Source organism: Heterodontus francisci, chromosome 19, assembly GCF_036365525.1.
Source record: "Heterodontus francisci isolate sHetFra1 chromosome 19, sHetFra1.hap1, whole genome shotgun sequence".
Lineage (NCBI taxonomy): Eukaryota > Metazoa > Chordata > Chondrichthyes > Heterodontiformes > Heterodontidae > Heterodontus > Heterodontus francisci.
In genome coordinates, this window is record NC_090389.1 from 93,542,525 (window position 1) to 93,562,060 (window position 19,536).

At 45.2% G+C, this 19,536-nt stretch overlaps 1 protein-coding gene across 8 annotated transcripts in view; it reads left to right on the forward strand.

The window, feature by feature from the left end:
* LOC137380312 (6-phosphofructo-2-kinase/fructose-2,6-bisphosphatase 4-like) overlaps window positions 1-19,536 on the forward strand; it is a 447,018-nt gene that overhangs the window by 406,278 nt on the left and 21,204 nt on the right. For all 8 annotated transcript variants that reach the window (XM_068052234.1, XM_068052235.1, XM_068052233.1 and 5 more), the window contains one exon: window positions 10,988-11,052. In XM_068052234.1, coding sequence (XP_067908335.1) covers window positions 10,988-11,052 — 65 coding nt within the window. The remainder of the gene's footprint in view (window positions 1-10,987; window positions 11,053-19,536) is intronic.

A 19,536-nucleotide genomic window follows, 5' to 3' on the forward strand; every position in this document is an offset into this window, starting at 1 on the left:
TATGGACTAATAAATGAAAACCAGCACAGATTTGTTAAAGACAGATTGTGTTTGACTAACTTGATCGAGTTCTTTGATGAAGTCTTCGTAACTACAGGCCAGTTAGTGTAACATCAGTGGTGGGTAAGGTTTTAGAAACCATAATTAGAGAAGAAATCAACAGACGCTTGGAGAGGTTTGAGTTAATTAAGGATAGCCAGCACGGATCTGTCAAAAGCAGATCATGCTTGACTAATCTAATTGAATTTTTTGATGAAGTAACAGAGAAGTTGATAAAGGGAATGCGGTGGATGTTGTTTGTAAGGATTTTTAAAATGCATTTGATAAGGTACGACATAAAAGGCTGGCTAACAAAATTGAGGCTAATGGAATAGGAGAGTCAGTGTCCAATTGGATAAAAAATTGACTTGATTGCAGAAAACAGTGAGTCATTGGACGGCACAGTGGCGCAGTGGTTAGCACCGCAGCCTCACAGCTCCAGTGACCCTGGTTCGATTCTGGGTACTGCCTGTGCAGAGTTTGCAAGTTCTCCCTGTGACCGCGTGGGTTTCCGCCGGGTGCTCCAGTTTCCTCCCACAGCCAAAGACTTGCAGGTTGATAGGTAAATTGGCCATTGTAAATTGTCCCTAGTATAGGTAGGTGGTAGGAGAATTGAGGGAAGGTGGGGATGTGGTAGGAATATGGGATTAATGTAGGATTAGTATAAATGGGTGGTTGATGGTTGGCACAGGCTCGGTGGGCCGAAGGGCTTGTTTCAGTGCTGTATTTCTAAATAAATAGTTAACGGTTGTTTTTCAGACTGAAGGATGGTAGACAGTGGTGTTCCCCAAGTGTCGGTGCAGGACCATTGCATTTTTCTGCTATATATAAATGACTATAAAGGACATAGCTGCTAGACTGGTTCTGCGGGAGGTGGTGAGGGAACCAACAGGAGGGAAAAACCTACTTGACCTCATCCTCACCAATCTACCTGTCGCAGATGCATCTGTCCATGACAGTAATGGTAGGAGTGACCACTGCACAGTCCTTGGGGAGATGAAGTCCTGTCTTCGCACTGAGGGTACCCATCATCGTATTGTGTGGCACTATCACCGTGCTAAATGGGATAGATTTTGAACAGATCTAGCAACTCAAAATGGGGCATCCATGAGGCGCTGTGGGCCATCAGCAGCAGCAGAATTGTATTCAACCACAATCTGTAACCTCATGGCCCGGCATATCCCCCACTCTACCATTACCATCAGGCCAGGGGACCAACCCTGGTTCAATGAAGAGTGCCGGAGGGCATGCCAGGAGCAGCACCAGCCATACCTAAAAATGAGGTGTCAGCCTGCTGAAGCTACAACCCAGGACTACTTGCATGCCAAACTGCGTAAGCAGCATGCGATAGACAGAGCTAAGTGATCCCATAATCAATGGATCAGATCTAAGCTCTGCAGTCCTGCGACATTCAGTCGTGAATGGTGGTGGAAGAGGAGGCTCCACAAACATCTATATTCTCAATGATGGGGGAGCCCAGCAGATCAGTGCAAAAGATAAGGCTGAAGCATTTACATCCATCTTCAGCCAGAAGTTACGAGTTGATGATCCATCTCGGCCTCCTCCTGAAGTCCCCAGCATCACTGATGCCAGTCTTCAGCCAATTCGATTCACTTCATTTGATATCAAGAAATGACTGAAGGCACTAGATACTGCAAAGGCTATGGGCCCTGACAGCATTCCAGCAATATTTCTGAAGACTTGTGCTCCAGAACTAGCCATGCCTCTAGCCAAGCTGTTCCAGTATAGCTACAAAACTGGCGTCTACCCGGCAATGTTAAAAATTGCCAGGTATGTCCTGTGCACAAAAAGCAGGACAAATCTGACCAGGCCAATGACCACTCTATCAGCTACTCCTGATCATCAGCAAAGTGATGGAAGGGGTCGTCAAAGTGCTTTCAAGCGGCACTTGCTCAGCAATACCCTGCTCAGTGACGCTCAGTTTGGGTTCCACCAGGGCCATTCAGCACTTGACCTCATTACAGCCTTGGTCCAAACAAAAGAGCTGAACTCCAGAGGTGAGGAGAGAGTGACAGCCCTTGATATCAAGGCAACATTTGACTGTGTTCAAGGAGCCCTAGCAAAACTAGAGTCATTGGTAATCGGGGGAAAACTCTCCACTGGTTGGAGTCATACGTAGCACAAAGGAAGATGGTTGTGGTTGTTGGAGGTCAATCGTCTCAGTCCCAGGACATCACTGCAGGAGTTCCTCAAGGTAGTGTCCTGGGCCCAACCATCTTCAGCTGCTTCATCAGTGATCTTCCCTTCATCATAAGGTCAGAAGTGAGATGTTGGCTGATGACTGCACAATCTTCAGCACCATTCGCAACTCCTTAGATACTGAAGCAGCCCATGTCCATATGCAGCAAGACCTGGACAACAACATTCCGGCTTGGGCTGATAAGTGGCAAATAACATTCATGCCACAAAAGTGCTAGGCAATAACCATCTCAAACAAGAGAGAATCTAACCATCTCCCCTTGACTATCAGAGGCATTACCATCGCTGAATCCCCCACTATCAACATCCTAGGGGCTACCATTGACCAGAAACTGAACTGGAGTAGCCATATAAATACCTTGGCTACAAGAGCAGGTCAGAGGCTAGGAATCCTGCAGCGTGTAGCTCACCTCCTGACTCCCCAAAGCCAGTCCACCATCTACAAGGCACAAGTCAGGAGTGTGATGGAATACTCTCCAATTGCCCGGATGGGTGCAGCTCCAACAACACTCAAGAAGCTCGACACCATCCAGGACAAAGCAGCCCGCTTGATTGGCACCCCATTCACCACCTTCAACATTCACTCCCTCCACCACTGATGCGCTGCAGCAACTCACCAAGACACCTTCGACAGCACCTTTCACACCCACGACCTCTTCCGCCTAGAAGGACAAGGGCAGCAGATGTATGGGAACACCACCACCTGCACATTCCCCTCCAAGCCACACACCATCCTGACTTGGAACTATATCACCGTTCCTTCACTGTCGCTGGGCCAAAGTCCTGGAACTCCCTTCCTAACAGCACTGTTGGAGTACCTACACCCCAAGGACTGCAGCGGTTCAAGAAGGCAGCTCACCACCACCTTCTCAAGGGCAATTAGGATGGACAGTAAATACTGGCATAGGTAGCAACGCTCACATCCCCTGAAGGAATAAAAAAAACTTAAATCTTGGAATACAGAGTATAATGTCAAAATTTGCCAGTGGTGCCAAACTTCGAGGTGTGGCAAATAGTGAGGATGATATGAGGTATCATCAGCAGTGCCATCAAGTGGCACTTGCTTAGCAATAACCTGCTCAGTGATGCTCAGTTTGGATTCCGCCAGGGCCATTCAGCTCCTGACCTCATTACAGCCTTGGTTCAAACATGGAGAAAAGAGCTGAACTCAAGAGGTGAGGTGAGAGTGACTGCCCTTGACATCAAGGCAGCATTTGACCGAGTATGGCATCAAGGAGCCCTAGCAAAACTGAGGTCAATGGGAATCGGGGGGGAAAAAAACTCTTCGCTGGCTGGAGTCATACCTAGCGCAAAGGAAGATGGTTGTGGTTGTTGGCGGTCAATCATCTGAGCTCCAGGACATCACTGCAGGAGTTCCTCAGGCCAGTGTCCTAGGCCCAACTATCCAGCTGCTTCATCAATGACCTTCCTTCAATCATAAGGTCAGAAGTGGGGATGTTCGCTGATGATTGCATAATGTTCTACAAACATTCACTCCCTCAACCACCGACGCACAGTGGCAGCAGTGTGTACCATCTCCAAGATGCACTGCAGCAATGCACCAAGGCTCCTTAGACAGCACCTTCCAAACCCCGCGACCTCTACCAACTAGAAGGACAAGGGCAGCAGATGCATGGGAACATCACCACCTGCAAGTTCCCCTCCAAGCCACACACCATCCTGACTTGGAACTATATCACCGTTCCTTCACTGTCACTGGGTCAAAATCCTGCAACTCCCTTCCTAACAGCACTGTGGGTATACCTACCCCACATGGACTGCAGCGGTTCAAGAAGGCAGCTCACCAACACCTTCTCAAGGGCAATTAGGGATGGGCAATAAATGCTGGCCTGGCCAGTGACACCCACATCCCATGAATGAATTTAAAAAAAATATGAACCACCTGCATCAGGACATAAATAGGCTCACAGAATTGGCAGACGGAATTTAATACTGACAAGTGTGAGGTGATGCATTTTGGCAGAAGGAATAGGGAGAGGCAATATTTACTGAATGACACAGTTCGAAAGAGTGTGCAGGCCAGAGGGATCGAGGGATAGAAACATAGAAAAATAGGAGCAGGAGTAGGCCATTCCGCCCTTCGAGCCTGCACCACCATTCAATGCGATCATGGCTGATCATCCAAACTCAGTACCCTATTTCCGTTTTCTCTCCGTATCCCTTGATCCCTTTAGCTCTAAGAACTATATCTAACTCTTGAATATATTTAATGATTTGGCCTCAACTGCTTTCTGTGGTAGAGAATTCCACAGGTTCACCACTCTCTGGGTGAAGAAATCCCTCCTCATCTCAGTCCATGTGCATCGATTTTTGAAGGGGCAGGACATACTGAGAGGGTGATAGTAAAACAAATGGGATCTTGGGCTTCAAAAATAGAAGTATTGAATACAAAAGCAGGGAGGTTATGCTGAACCTTTATAAAGCTCTGGTTAGGCCCAAACTAGAGTATTGCATCCAGTTCTGGTCACCACACTTCAGGAAGGATGTGAGGGTCCTTGAGAGGGTGCAGAGGAAATTTACCAGAATGGTTCCAGGGATGAGGGATTTTAGTTACAGGGTTAGGTTGTAAAAGCTGGGTTTGTTCTGCTTCGAACAAAGGAGATTGAGTGGAGATTTAATAGAGGTGTACAAGATTATGACAGGCTTAGTTAGGTTAGACAAGGAAAAACTATTCCCTTTAACTAATGGTACAAGAACTAGGGGACACAGATTGTAGGTTTGGGCAAAAGATGCAGGGGGAATATGAGGAAGAACTTTTTTTAGACAGCGGGTAGGAATAACCTGGAACTCGCTGCCCACAAGGGTTTTGGAAGCGGAGACAATCAATTACTTCAAAGGCAATTGGATGGGAACTTTAAGGAAATATTCTTGCAGGGCTATGAGGATCAAACAGGGGAGTGGGACTGTCTGGATAGCTCCGTGGAGAGCCAGCATAGACTCAATGGGCCAAATGGCCTCCTTCTGTGCCATAAATGACTCTGTGACTCTAGGTAATGGAGAGGATAGATGAGTGTAATATGGGTGATGTGCATGTGGACTTCCAAAAGGCATTTGAAATGAAAGCCCATGGGATTAAGAGGGACAATGGCGGCACAGATATGAAATTTGCTAAGGGAGTAGTGGTAAACAGTTGTTTTTCAGACTGGAGGAAAGAATAGTGGTCATAGGAGCAGGAGTAGGCCATTTGGCCCTTCGAACCTGCTCCACCATTAATAAGATCATGACCGATCTGCTTGTGGCCTTAACTCCTGTCTGTTCCCCATAACCCATGGCTCCCTTTGTCGACCAAAAATCTGTCTAACTCAACCCTGAATGTATTCAATGCCCCAGCCTCCACTGTTCTCTGGGGACGAGAATTCCCAAGATTAATGACCCTCTGAGAGAAGAAATTTCTCCTCATCTCTGTCTTAAATGGGAGACCCCTTATTCTAAAACTGTGCCCACTAGTTCTAGATTTCCCCACGAGGGGAAACGTCCTCTCAGCATCTACTCTGTCAAACCTCCTCAGAATCGTATATGTTTCAATAAGATCACCTCTCATTCTTCTAAACTCCAATGAATATAGGCCCAACCTGTTCAACCTTTCCTCATAAGACAACCCATGCACCCCAGGAATCAGCCTAGTGAACCGTCTCTGAACTGCTTCTAATGCAAATCTCTCCCTCCTTAAATAAGGAGATCAAAACTGTGCACAGTACTGTCGGTGCGGTCTCACCAATGTCTTGCACAGTTGTAGCAAGACTTCTGTACCTTAATACTCCATCCCCCTTGCCATAAATGCCAACATTCCACGTGCCTTCCTAATTACTTGCTGTACCTGCATGTCAACTTTTTGTGACACGCAGAACCCTCTGTTCTGCAGCATTCTGCAGTCTCTCTGCATGTAAGTAATATCCTGCTTTTCTATTCTTCCCACCAAAGTGGACACCCTCACTAGCTGGCATGCAGGTGCAGCAAGCAATTAGGAAGGCAAATGGTATGTTCCCCTTTATTGCAAAAGGATTTGAGTACAGGAGCAAACAAGTCTTGCTTCAGTTGTATAGAGCATTGGTGAGTTCGCACCTGGAATATTGTGTGCAGTTCTGGTCCCCTTGCCTGAGGAAGGATATACTTGCCATAGAGGGAGTGCAGTGGAGGTTCACCAGACTGATTGCTGGGATGGGGAGATTGTCCTATGAGGAGAGATTGAGGAGACTGGGCCTGTATTCTCTGGAGTTTAGAAAAATGAGAGGCGATCTCATAGAAACTTAGAAAATTCTCAAAGGGATAGGCAGGGTAGATGCAGGAAGGACGCTCCCCCTGGCTGTGGGGTCTAGAACCAGGGAACACAATCTCGGAATAAAGGGCAAGCCATTTAGGACTGAGATGAGGAGGAACTTCTTCATTCAGAGGGTGGTAATCTTTGGAATTCTCTGCCCCAGAGGGTGGTGGAAGCTCAGTTACTGAGTAAGTTCAAGACCGAGATTGATAGATTTCTAGTTGCTAATGACATCAAGGGATATGGGGATAGCGTGGGAATATGACATTGAGGTAGCCAATCAACCAGGCTCGACTGGCTGAATGGCCTACTCCTGCTCCTATGTTCCTTACATTTTCCCACATTATACTTCCATCTGCCAATTTTTTGCCCACTCAGATAACCTATCTATAGCTCTTTGCACACACTTTGTGACCTCCTCACAACTAGCTTTCCTACCTATCTTTGAATCATCAGCAAATTTGGCGACAATACACTTGGTCCCTTCATGCAAGTCATTAATATAGATCATAAATAGTTCAGGCCCCAGCACTGATCCCTGTGGCACTCCACTAGTTACAGTTTGCCAACCTGAAAATGACCCATTTATGCCGACTCCGTTTCTTGTTAGCCAATCCTCTATCCATGCTAATTTATTACCCCAACCCCAGCTCTTATCTTGTGTGGTAATCTTTTATGTGGCACCTTATCAAATGCCTTTTAGAAATCCAAATACACTACATCTTCTAGTTCCCCTTTATTCACCCTGCTTGTTACATCCTCAAAAAACTCTTAATAAATTTGTCAAACACGATTTCCCTTTCATAAAACCATGTTGACTCTGCTTGATTGCAGTCGGTATTAGAACGACTGCTCTTTTTGATATATATTAACGACCTGGACATGGGCATAGGGGACAAAATTTTGAAGCTTGCAGATGTTACAACACTTGAAAATCTAATGGGCAATAAGGAGAATAGTAACAGACTTCAGGGAGCCATAGACTGGTGAAATGGACATGGCAGATGAAATTTAATGCACGAAATGATACATTTAAGGTATGAAGAATGAGGAGAGGGAATATGAACTAAATGGTACAATATTAAAGGGAGTACAGGAATGGAGACAAATTGTTAAAGTTGACAGGACAAGTTGGGAAAGCTGTACAAACAAACATATTGGATCCTTGGCTTTATTAATAGAGGAATAGAGTACAAAAGCAAGGAAGTTATGCTAAACCTTTATAAATCACTGGTTAGGCCTCAGCTGGATATTATTCAATTCGGGGCATCGCACTTTAGGAAGGATGTAAAACCTTGGAGAGGGTGCAGAGGAGATTTCCTAGAATAGTACTGGGGGGTGAGGGACTTCAGTTATGTGGAGAGTCTGGAGAAGCTGGGTTGTTCTCTTTAGAGCAGAGAGGTTAAGAGGAGACTTGATAGAGGTGTTTAAACATGGGCGGCTTTTTGATGAGTAAATAAGGAGAAACAGTTTCCACTAGCAAAGGGTTGGGAAACTGAGAACACAGATTTAAGGTAATTGGCAAAAGAACCAGAGGGGGCATGAGGAAACATTTTTTTGTTACAGTGAGTTGTGATGTGGAATGCGCTGCCCGAAAGAATGGTGGAAGCAGATTCAATAGTGACATTCTGAAGAGAATTGGATAAGTAGTTGAAGATAAATAAATTGTAGGGCTATTGGGGGAAAAACAGGGGAGTGGGATTCATTGGATAGCTCTACCAAAGTACGATGGGCTGAATGGCCTCCTACTGTGCTGTATTCTATGATTCTATCCCTCGATACCTTTGTCTAACAAAAATCTGTCAATCTCAGTATTGAAAATTTCAATTGAAATTTTGCAGAGAAGGAAATCTGCCATCCTTACCTGGTCTGGCCTATGTGTGACACCAGAGCCACAGCCTATTAGAGGAGAGAGTGCCAGAGACAGAGAAGGGGGTAGAGAGAGACAGAGAGGAGGGGCAGATGGAGGAGGGGGAAGAGAGCGACAGAGAGAGAAGGAGGTGGAGGGAGAGAGAGAGGGGGAAGGAGGAGAATAGAGAGGAGGAGGGGAAGGAGAGAGAGAGGGAAGAGAAAGAGATCAAGATCACTCCTGACAGATGGGATACTCTGCATCGCTGCAAGTGTGCTGGCAGAGATTGAGTACTAATGCAAGCAAAAACAATGTCAGGGCTGTCACTAAATCAATGTTCAACAGAGTCATGAGAAAGTAAATCAATAAATTAGTTTTCTCATTTAAAGCTTCTTCACAAAAATTCATGTGTGTTGCTTTGATCGTAAGATACATTTTTAATGCCTTTATCTTTCCGAAATGTTCTCACCGGCCCCCTATATAGGACAAAAATTGTAATATGGCTTCCAACGCGAATAGGTTGGACACTCCTGGTACGGAGACTTGGTGAGATCACACCTGGAGTATTGTGTACAGTTTTGGTCTCCTACCTAAGGAAGGATATACTTGCCATAGAGGGAGTGCAATGAAGGTTCACCAGACTAATCCCTGGGATGGCAGGATTGCCTTATCAGAAGAGATTGAGGAAACTGGGCCTATATTCTCTGGAGTTTAGAAGAATGAGCGGTGATCTCATTGAAGCATACAAAATTCTTACACAGCTCAACAGGGTTGATGCAGGATGGATGTTTCCCCTGGCTAGTGAGTCTAGAACCAGGGGACATAGTCTCAGAATAAGGGGTAGACTGTTTCGGACTGAGATGAGGAGGAATTTCTTCACTCAGAGGATGGTGAATCTTTGGAATTCTCTACCCAGAGGGCTGTGGCGGATCAATCATTGAGTGTGTTCAAGACAGAGATCAATAGATTTCTAGATATTAAAGATAACAAGGGATGTGGGGATAGTGACGCTGAGGTAGAAGATCATCTTGATCTAGTTGAATGGTGGAGCAGGCTTTAGGGGCCGAATGGCCTGCTCCTGCTCCTATTTCCTATGTTCCTATACAGCACAGGAAATGAGCCATTTGGTGAAACCAGTCCATGCTGGCATTTATGGCCTACTCGCACCTCCTCCCATTTTCCCTCATCTAACTCTTATCAAGAAAACTTTCCATTTCTTTCTCCCTCATGTGCTTATATAGCTTCCCCTTAAATGCATCTCTGCTCTTTGCCTCAACTATTCCTTGTGCTAGTGAGTTGCACACACTCACTACTCTCTAGTTACAGTTGTTTCTCCTGAATTGCTTATTTGATTTCTTGGTGACTGTCTAGATGGCCTCTAGTTTTGTTCTTCCCCATGAGCAGAAACACTCTGTTTTTTAAGACCTGTATTAGGCCACGCCTCAGACTTCTCTTTTTGTGAGAAAAGAGGCTTGTTCATCTTTTCCTGATGCATGTAACCTCTTAGTAGAGATCGTACAGGCAGGGAGAGATATAAAGAACAGCAAGGGAATACAAGTAGTGAGAGCTGCAAAAAGGCTGATATCTGGGAGCACGGTTGTGGTTGGTATCGGATTGAGAGTTTAGTATCTTGGGGATGGGGTGGTGGTTGGCATCTGAGAGGATGGTTGCTATCGTGGGAGGGGGGGTGGTTATTATCGCGGATGATGGTGGTTGGTATCTGGGGGGGTGGTTGGTATCTGGGGGGTGGTTATCGGGGATGGTGGTTGGTATCTGGGGGGGTGGTTGGTATCGGGGATGGTGGTTGGTATCTGGGGGGTGGTTGGTATCTGGGGGGGTGGTTGGTATCGGGGATGGTGGTTGGTATCTGGGGGGGTGGTTGGTATCGGGGATGGTGGTGGTTGGTATCGGGGATGGTGGTGGTTGGTATCTGGGTGGGGTGGTTGGTATCTGGGGGGTGGTTGGTATCGGGGATGGTGGTTGGTATCTGGGGGGTGGTTGTTATCGGGGGGGGTGGTTGGTATCTGGGTGGGGTGGTTGGTATCGGGGATGGTGGTTGGTATCTGGGGGGTGGTTGGTATCTGGGGGGTGGTTGGTATCTGGGGAGTGGTTGGTATCTGGGGGGTGGTTGTTATCTGGGGAGTGGTTGGTATCTGGGGAGTGGTTGTTATCTGGGGAGTGGTTGGTATCTGGGGGGTGGTTGTTATCTGGGGAGTGGTTGGTATCTGGGGGGTGGTTGGTATCTGGGGGGTGGTTGTTATCTGGGGGGTGGTTGGTATCTGGGGAGTGGTTGGTATCATGGTTAATTTGCCACAAGTTTATAAAAAGGTTTTAGTACAGGAGGCCCTCTTGCTTGCAATGAATTGGGGTGCCACTCACAGTTACATAGCATTGCAATCAGAAACCCTTCTAAAATCATCACGTGACTGTAACTATCCAATACATTTCAGGATGCCCTCATCAATTTAGCATAGACTGCCACTGTGGCAAAAAAAATCATTTTGTAATAACTGAATGAAAGTTTTGGGTAATCTTCCTCTTTTTGCTTTAAAACGTGAATGAACATAGCTTGACTGTTCGCTTGTTGTTTTCCCTCTTAGGCTGCAAAGTTGAATCAATTTTCCTTAATATTGAAGCTGTCAACACACACAGGGAAAAACCAGAGGTAAGGTGGAAAACCAGGTTAAATTATTTAATAAGAAACACTCCAGTAGGTTTGGTAAAAGATACTTGGTATAGTTATATTGACTGCTCCTGGGAAGGGTGCTGAAATATCTCTGTGGGGGAGTGTATTGAATTTAATGTCAAATACGGGATGTTTTTTGACCTTTGCACTCCTCTCAGTAACCTGCAATGTTTTGCTTCCTTAATTGCTAAGCGTCCATGTTGTTTATTGAGTGTTCAAGTAAGTAAAAATCTTTTTCAGTACCCAGCTATCGTTAATAGTAAAAATTGTCTTTGAAAATCTGTCAACTCCGAGTCCCCAGTTTATTTGCTGCACTGTTCACAGCGTTATTGATGCACACTTACTGACAGCTCTTGAGGACTGCAGTGACAGTGTTGGTGTGAGAGTTAGTGATTTAAATAATCTGAGAAATACTATTTTGGCACTTAGTCTAGCAAATTCCCTCTATCCAGCAGCAAGTTACATTCATGCAAACATACAAATTAGGAGCAGGAGTAGGCCACTCAGCCCCTCGAGCCTGCTCCACCATTCAACAAGATCACGGCTGATCTGACTGTAACCTCAGCTCCACATTCCTGCCTACAGCCGATAACCTTTCACCCCCTTGTTATCAAGAATCTATCTACCACTGCCTTACAAATATTCAAAGACTCTGCTTCCACCGCCTTTTGAGGAAGAGAATTCCAAAGGCACACGACCCTCAGAGAAAAAATTTCTCCTCATCTCTGTCTTAAATGGGCGACCTCTTATTTTTAAACAGTGACCACTAGTTCTAGATTCTCCCACAAGGGGAAACATCCTTTCCACATCCACCCTGTCAAGACCCCTCAGGATCTTATATGTTTCAATCAAGTCACCTCTTACTCTTTTAAACTCCAACGGATACAAGCCTAGCCTGACCAACCTTTCCTCATAAGACAAACCGCCCATTCCAGGTATTAGCAGGGACAGGCATATACAGCAGGGCAAGAATTATAGCTGGGGGAAAGGAAATTATGATGCGATTAGGCAAGATTTAGGATGCGTAGGATGGGGAAGGAAACTGCAGGGGCTGGGCACAATCGAAATGTGGAGCTTATTCAAGGAGCAGCTACTGCGTGTCCTTGATAAGTATGTACCTGTCAGGCAGGGAGGAAGTTGTCGAGCGAGGGAGCCGTGGTTTAGAATTAGAATTAGAATTAGAATTAGAATATTACAGCGCAGTACAGGCCCTTCGGCCCTCGATGTTGCGCCGATCATCTGACCTACACTATTCCATTTACATCCATATGTCTATCCAATGACCACTTAAATGCCCTTAAAGTTGGCGAGTCTACTACTGTTGCAGGCAGGGCGTTCCACGCCCCTACTACTCTCTGCGTAAAGAAACTACCTCTGACATCTGTCCTATATCTTTCACCCCTCAACTTAAAGCTATGTCCCCTCGTGTTTGCCATCCTCATCCGAGGAAAAAGACTCTCACTATCCACCCTATCTAACCCTCTGATTATCTTGTATGTCTCTATTAAGTCACCTCTCCTCCTCCTTCTCTCTAACGAAAACAACCCCAAGTCCCTCAGCCTTTCCTCGTAAGACCTTCCTTCCATACCAGGCAACATCCTAGTAAATCTCCTCTGCACCCTTTCCAAAGCTTCGACATCCTTCCTATAATGCGGTGACCAGAACTGCACGCAATACTCCAGGTGCGGCCTCACCAGAGTTTTGTACAGCTGCATCATGACCCCGTGGCTCTGAAACTCGATCCCCCTACTAATAAAGGCTAACACACCATATGCCTTCTTAACAGCCCTATTAACCTGGGTAGCAACTTTCAGGGATTTATGTACCTGGATACCAAGATCTCTCTGCTCATCTACACTACCAAGAATCTTCCCATTAGCCCAGTACTCTGCATTGCTGTTACTCCTTCCAAAGTGAATCACCTCACACTTCTCCGCATTAAACTCCATTTGCCATCTCTCAGCCCAGCTCTGCAGCCGATCTATGTCCCTCTGTACCCTACAACACCCTTCGACACTATCCACAACTCCACCGACCTTCGTGTCATCCGCAAATTTACTAACCCACCCTTCTACACCCTCATCCAGGTCGTTTATAAAAATGACAAACAGCAGTGGCCCCAAAACAGAACCTTGCGGTACACCACTAGTAACTAAACTCCAGGATGAACATTTGCCATCAACCACCACCCTCTGTCTTCTTTCAGCTAGCCAATTTCTGATCCAAAGCTCTAAATCACCTTCAACCCCATACTTGCGTATTTTCTGCAATAGCCTACCGTGGGGAACCTTATCAAACGCCTTACTGAAATCCATATACACCACATCCACGGCTTTACCCTCATCCACCTGTTTGGTCACCTTCTCGAAAAACTCAATAAGGTTTGTGAGGCACGACCTACCTTTCACAAAACCGTGCTGACTATCGCAACTGAACTTATTCTTTTCAAGATGATTATAAATCCTGTCTCTTATAACCTTTTCCAACATTTTACCCACAACCGAAGTAAGGCTCACAGGTCTATAATTACCAGGGCTGTCTCTACTCCCCTTCTTGAACAAGGGGACAACATTTGCTATCCTCCAGTCCTCCGGCACTACTCCTGTCGACAATGACGACTTAAAGATCAACAACAACGGCTCTGCAATCTCCTCCCTGGCTTCCCAGAGAATCCTAGGATAAATCCCATCTGGCCCAGGGGACTTATCTATTTTCACTCTTTCCAAAATTGCTAACACCTCCTCCTTGTGAATCTCAATCCCATCTAGCCTAGTAGGCTGTATCTCAGTAATCTCCTCGGCAACATTTTCTTTCTCTACTGTAAATACTGACGAAAAATATTCATTTAACGCTTCCCCTATCTCCTCTGATTCCGCACACAACTTCCCACTACTATCCTTGATTGGCCCTGTTCTAACTCTTATCATTCTTTTATTCCTGATATACCTATAGAAAGCCTTAGGGTTTTCTTTGATCCTATCCGCCAATGACTTCTCGTGTCCTCTCCTTGCTCTTCTTAGCCCTCCCTTTAGATCCTTCCTGGCTAGCTTGTAACTCTCAAGCGCCCTAACTGAGCCTTCACGTCTCATCCTAACATAAGCCGCCCTCTTCCTCTTGACAAGCGCTTCAACTTCTTGAGTAAACCACGGCTCCCTTGCTCGACAACTTCCTCCCTGCCTGACAGGTACATACTTATCAAGGACACGCATTAGCTGCGCCTTGAATAAGCTCCACATTTCGTTTGTGCCCATCCCCTGCAGTTTCCTTCCCCATCCTACACATCCTAAATCTTGCCTAATCGCGTCATAATTTCCTTTCCCCCAGCTATAATTCTTGCCCTGCGGTATATACCTGTCCCTGCCCATCGCTAAGGTAAACCTAACCGAATTGTGATCACTATCGCCAAAGTGCTCACCTACATCTAAATCAAACACCTGGCCGGGTTCATTACCCAGTACCAAATCCAATGTGGCATCGCCCCTGGTTGGCCTGTCCACATACTGTGTCAGAAAACCCTCCTGCACACACTGGACAAAAACAGACCCATCTAAAGTACTCGAACTATAGTATTTCCAGTCAATATTTGGAAAGTTAAAGTCCCCCATAACCACTACCCTGTTACTCTCGCTCCTGTCGAGAATCATCTTCGCTATCCTTTCCTCTACATCTCTGGAACTATTCGGAGGTCTATAGAAAACTCCCAACAGGGTGACCTCTCCTCTCCTGTTTCTAACCTCGGCCCAGACTACCTCAGTAGACGAGTCCTCAAACGTCCTTTCTGCCGCTGTAATACTTTCCTTGATTAACAATGCCACACCCCCCCCCTCTTTTACCCTCTTCTCTGTTCTTTCTGAAACATCTAAATCCCGGAACCTGCAACATCCATTCCTGCCCCTGCTCTACCCATGTCTCCGAAATGGCCACAACATCAGGATCCCAGGTACCAACCCATGCTGCAAGCTCACCCACCTTATTCCGGATGCTCCTGGCGTTGAAGTAGACAGAAGAAGTTGAAGAGCTTGTCAAGAGGAAGAAGAAGGCTTATGTTAGGATGAGACGTGAAGGCTCAGTTAGGGCGCTTGAGAGTTACAAGCTAGCCAGGAAGGATCTAAAGGGAGAGATAAGAAGAGCAAGGAGAGGACACGAGAAGTCATTGGCGGATAGGATCAAAGAAAACCCTAAGGCTTTCTATAGGTATATCAGGAATAAAAGAATGACTAGAGATAGGTTAGGGCCAATCAAGGATAGTAGTGGGAAGTTGTGTGTGGAATCGGAGGAGATAGGGGAAGTGTTAAATGAATATTTTTCGTCAGTATTTACAGTGGAGAAAGAAAATGTTGTCGAGGAGAATACTGAGATACAGACTACTAGGCTAGATGGGATTAAGGTTCACAAGGAGGAGGTGTTAGCAATTTTGGGAAGTGTGAAAATAGATAAGTCCCCTGGGCCAGATGGGATTTATCCTAGGATTCTCTGGGAAGCCAGGGAGGAGGTTGCAGAGCCTTTGTCCTTGATTTTTATGTCGTCATTGTCGACAAGAATAGTGCCGGAAGACTGGAGGATAGCAAATGTTGTCCCCTTGTTCAAGAAGGGGAGTAGAGACAGCCCTGGTAATTATAGACCTGTGAGCCTTACTTCGGTTGTGAGTAAAATGTTGGAAAAGGTTATAAGAGATAGGATTTATAATCATCTTGAAAAGAATAAGTTCATTAGAGATAGTCAGCACGGTTTTGTGAAGGGTAGGTCGTGCCTCACAAACCTTATTGAGTTTTTTGACAAGGTGACCAAACAGGTGGATGAGGGTAAAGCCGTGGATGTGGTCTATATGGATTTCAGTAAGGCGTTTGATAAAGTTCCCCACGGTAGGCTATTGCAGAAAATACAGAAGTATGGGATTGAAGGTGATTTAGTGCTTTGGATCAGAAATTGGCTAGCTGAAAGAAGACAGAGGGTGGTGGTTGATGGTAAATGTTCATCCTGGAGTATAGTTTCTAGTGGTGTACCGCAAGGATCTGTTTTGGGGCCACTGCTGTTTGTCATTTTTATAAATGACCTGGATGAGGGTGTAGAAGGGTGGGTTAGTAAATTTGCGGATGACACGAAGGTCGGTGGAGTTGTGGATAGTGTCGAAGGGTGTTGTAGGGTACAGAGGGACATAGATAGGCTGCAGAGCTGGGCTGAGAGATGGCAAATGGAGTTTAATGCGGAGAAGTGTGAGGTGATTCACTTCGGAAGGAGTAACAGGATTGCAGAATACTGGGCTATTGGGAAGATTCTTGGTAGTGTAGATGAGCAGAGAGATCTTGGTGTCCAGGTACATAAATCCCTGAAAGTTGCCACCCAGGTTAATAGAGCTGTTAAGAAGGCATATGGTGTGTTAGCTTTTATTAGTAGGGGGATCGAGTTTAGGAGCCACGAGGTCATGCTGCAGCTGTACAGAACTCTGGTGCGGCCGCACCTGGAGTATTACGTGCAGTTCTGGTCACCGCATTATAGGAAGGATGTGGAAGCTTTGGAAAAGGTGCAGAGGAGATTTACTAGGATGTTGCCTGGTATGGAGGGAAGGTCTTACGAGGAAAGGCTGAGGGACTTGAGGTTGTTTTCGTTGGAGAGGAGGAGGAGGAGAGGTGACTTAATAGAGACATATAAGATAATCAGAGGGTTAGATAGGGTGGATAGTGAGAGTCTTTTTCCTTGGATGGTGATGGCAAACACGAGGGGACATAGCTTTAAGTTGAGGGGTGATAGATATCGGACAGATGTCAGAGGTAGTTTCTTTACACAGAGAGTAGTAGGGGCGTGGAACGCCCTGCCTGCAACAGTAGTAGACTCGCCAACTTTAAGGGCATTTAAGTGGTCATTGGATAGACGTATGGATGAAAATGGAATAGTGTAGGTCAGATGGTTTCACAGGTCGGCGCAACATCGAGGGCCGAAGGGCCTGTACTGCGCTGTAATGTTCTATGTTCTATTAGTCTAATAAACCTTTTCTGTACTGCTTCCAACGCATTTACTCCTTCCTTAAATAAGGAGACCTGTACTGTACACAGTACTCCAGATGCGGTCTCACCAATGCCCTGTAGAGCTGAAACAGAACATCCCTACTTTTGTATTCAATTTCCCTCATAATAAACAATAACATTCTATTAGCTTTCCTAATTATATGCTGTACCTGCATACTAACCTTTTGTGATTCATGCACTCGGACTAGGACACCCAGATGGGAGGTGGTGGTGTAGTGGTAATGTCACTGGACTAGTAATCCAGAGGCCAGGCTAATGCTGTGGGGACATGGGTCCGAATCCCACCATGGCAGATGGTGAAATTTAAATGCAATTAATAAATAAATTAATCTGCAATTAAAAAGCTAGTCTAATGGTGGCCATGAAACTATTGTCAATTGTTATAAAAACCCATCCTTCCATCAAGGACGGAAGGAAATCTGCTATCCTTACCTGGTCTGGCCTACATGTGACTCCAGATCCACAGCAATGTGGTTGACTCTTAACTGTCCTCCGAAATGGCCGTGCAAGTTACTCAGTTCAAAGGTAATTAGGGATGGGCAATAAATGCTGGCCTAGCCAGTGACGCCCACTTCCCACAAACGAATAAAAAAAAGATCCCTCTGCATCTCAGAGCTCTGCAATCTGCAGTATGTTTCTTTTATTATTCTTCCTGCCAAAATAGACAATTCCACATTTTCCCACATTATACTCCATTTGCCAGATCTTTGTCAACTCAACCTATCTATATCCCTTTGTAGCCTCCTTGTGTCCTCTTCACAACTTACGTTCCTACCTATCTTTGTATTGTCAGCAAATTTAGCAACCATATCTTTGGTTCCTTCATTGATATAAATTGTAAAAAGTTGAGGCCCCAGCAGTGATCCCTGTGGCATACCACTCATTACATCTTGCCAACCAGAAAATGATCCATTTATGCCTACTGTCTATTTTCTGTTAACTAGCCAATCTTCTATCCATGCCAATATGTTACCCCCTACACAATGAGCTTTTATTTTCTGCAGTAACGTTTGATGTGGCACCTTATCAAAATGCCTTCTGGAAATTTAAGTACAGTACATCCACCGGTTCCCCTTTATTCACAGCACATGTAACTCCCTCAAAGAACTCCAATAAATTGGTTAAACATGATTTCCCTTTCACAAAACCATGTTGACTCTGCCTGATTACCTTGAATTTTTCTAAGTGCCCTGCTATAACATCTTTAATAATAGCTTCTAACATTTTCACTATGACAGATGTTACGCTAACTGGACTGCTTTCTGTCTCCTTCCCTTTTGAATCGTTATTTTCCAATCTAATGGAACCTTCCCCGAATCGAGGGAATTTTGGAAAATTAAAACCAATGCATCAACTATCTCAGCCACTCCTTTCAAGACCCTAGGATGAAGTCCATCAGGACTCGGGGACTTGTCAGCCCACAGCTCCGACAATTTGCTCTGTACCACTTCCCTGGTGATTGTAATTTTCTTAAGTTCCTCCATCCCTTCCATTTCCTGATTTACAGCTATTTCTGGGATGTTACTGGTATCCGCTATAGTGAAGACCAATGCAAAATACCTGTTCAATTAATCCGCCATCTCCTTATTTTCCCATATTAATTCCCCAGACTCACTTTCTATAGGACCAACGCTCACTTTATTAATTTTTCTTTTTAAAATGTTTATGGAAACCCTTACTGTTTTTATATTTCTAACTAGCTTTCTCTCATACTCTAATTTTTCCCTCCTTATTAATCTTTTAGTCATTCATTGCTGTTTTTATGTTCTGTCCAATCTTCTGACCTGCCACTCATCTTTGTGACATTATATGCCTTTTCTTTAAGTTTGTGTTACAAGCAGGTGAGAAAGAGGTCTAGGATTCCCTCTCAGCCTTCACTTGGTCTCACCATAACAGGATTTAATTTTAAACAAACCATGTTTTTAGCTCCCCCTTGTTCACCGCTTTCCAATTATAAGGCAAAGAAACCAGCACAACAGGTTTTCTTAGGTTTAAAGAAGAAAAGTTGAAATTTATTAAACTTGAACTCTAATTCGGTTAACGCCTACGGATATACAATGGGCTCACACTAGAATGCATATGCAATACACACATGCAGAGAGGAACAGAAAGAGCAGAAGAAAAATAAAGTGGAAAAGTCTGAGGCAATATCTGAAGAGTTTGTGTTACGCTTCTTCAAGCTCACTTTAGAGTCCTTGATTATAGGTAGATCTTGTTTTTCGTTGGGGCCCAGTATTCTTCTTAAACCTTGTTCACTGTAGGAGACTTTTCTCTTTTGGGGTTCACGTGTCTTCAGTCGGTTTTTGGAGTTCAGTGAGAAAGAGATGGGAGCAGACATACAGGGGAGGAGGTCTGCTTCAGTCCAGGAGCATTCTGTTTGCTGCAGGCTCTCAATTGAAACGATGCAACAGCCCAGTTAGTTTAGTCATGTGACCAACTG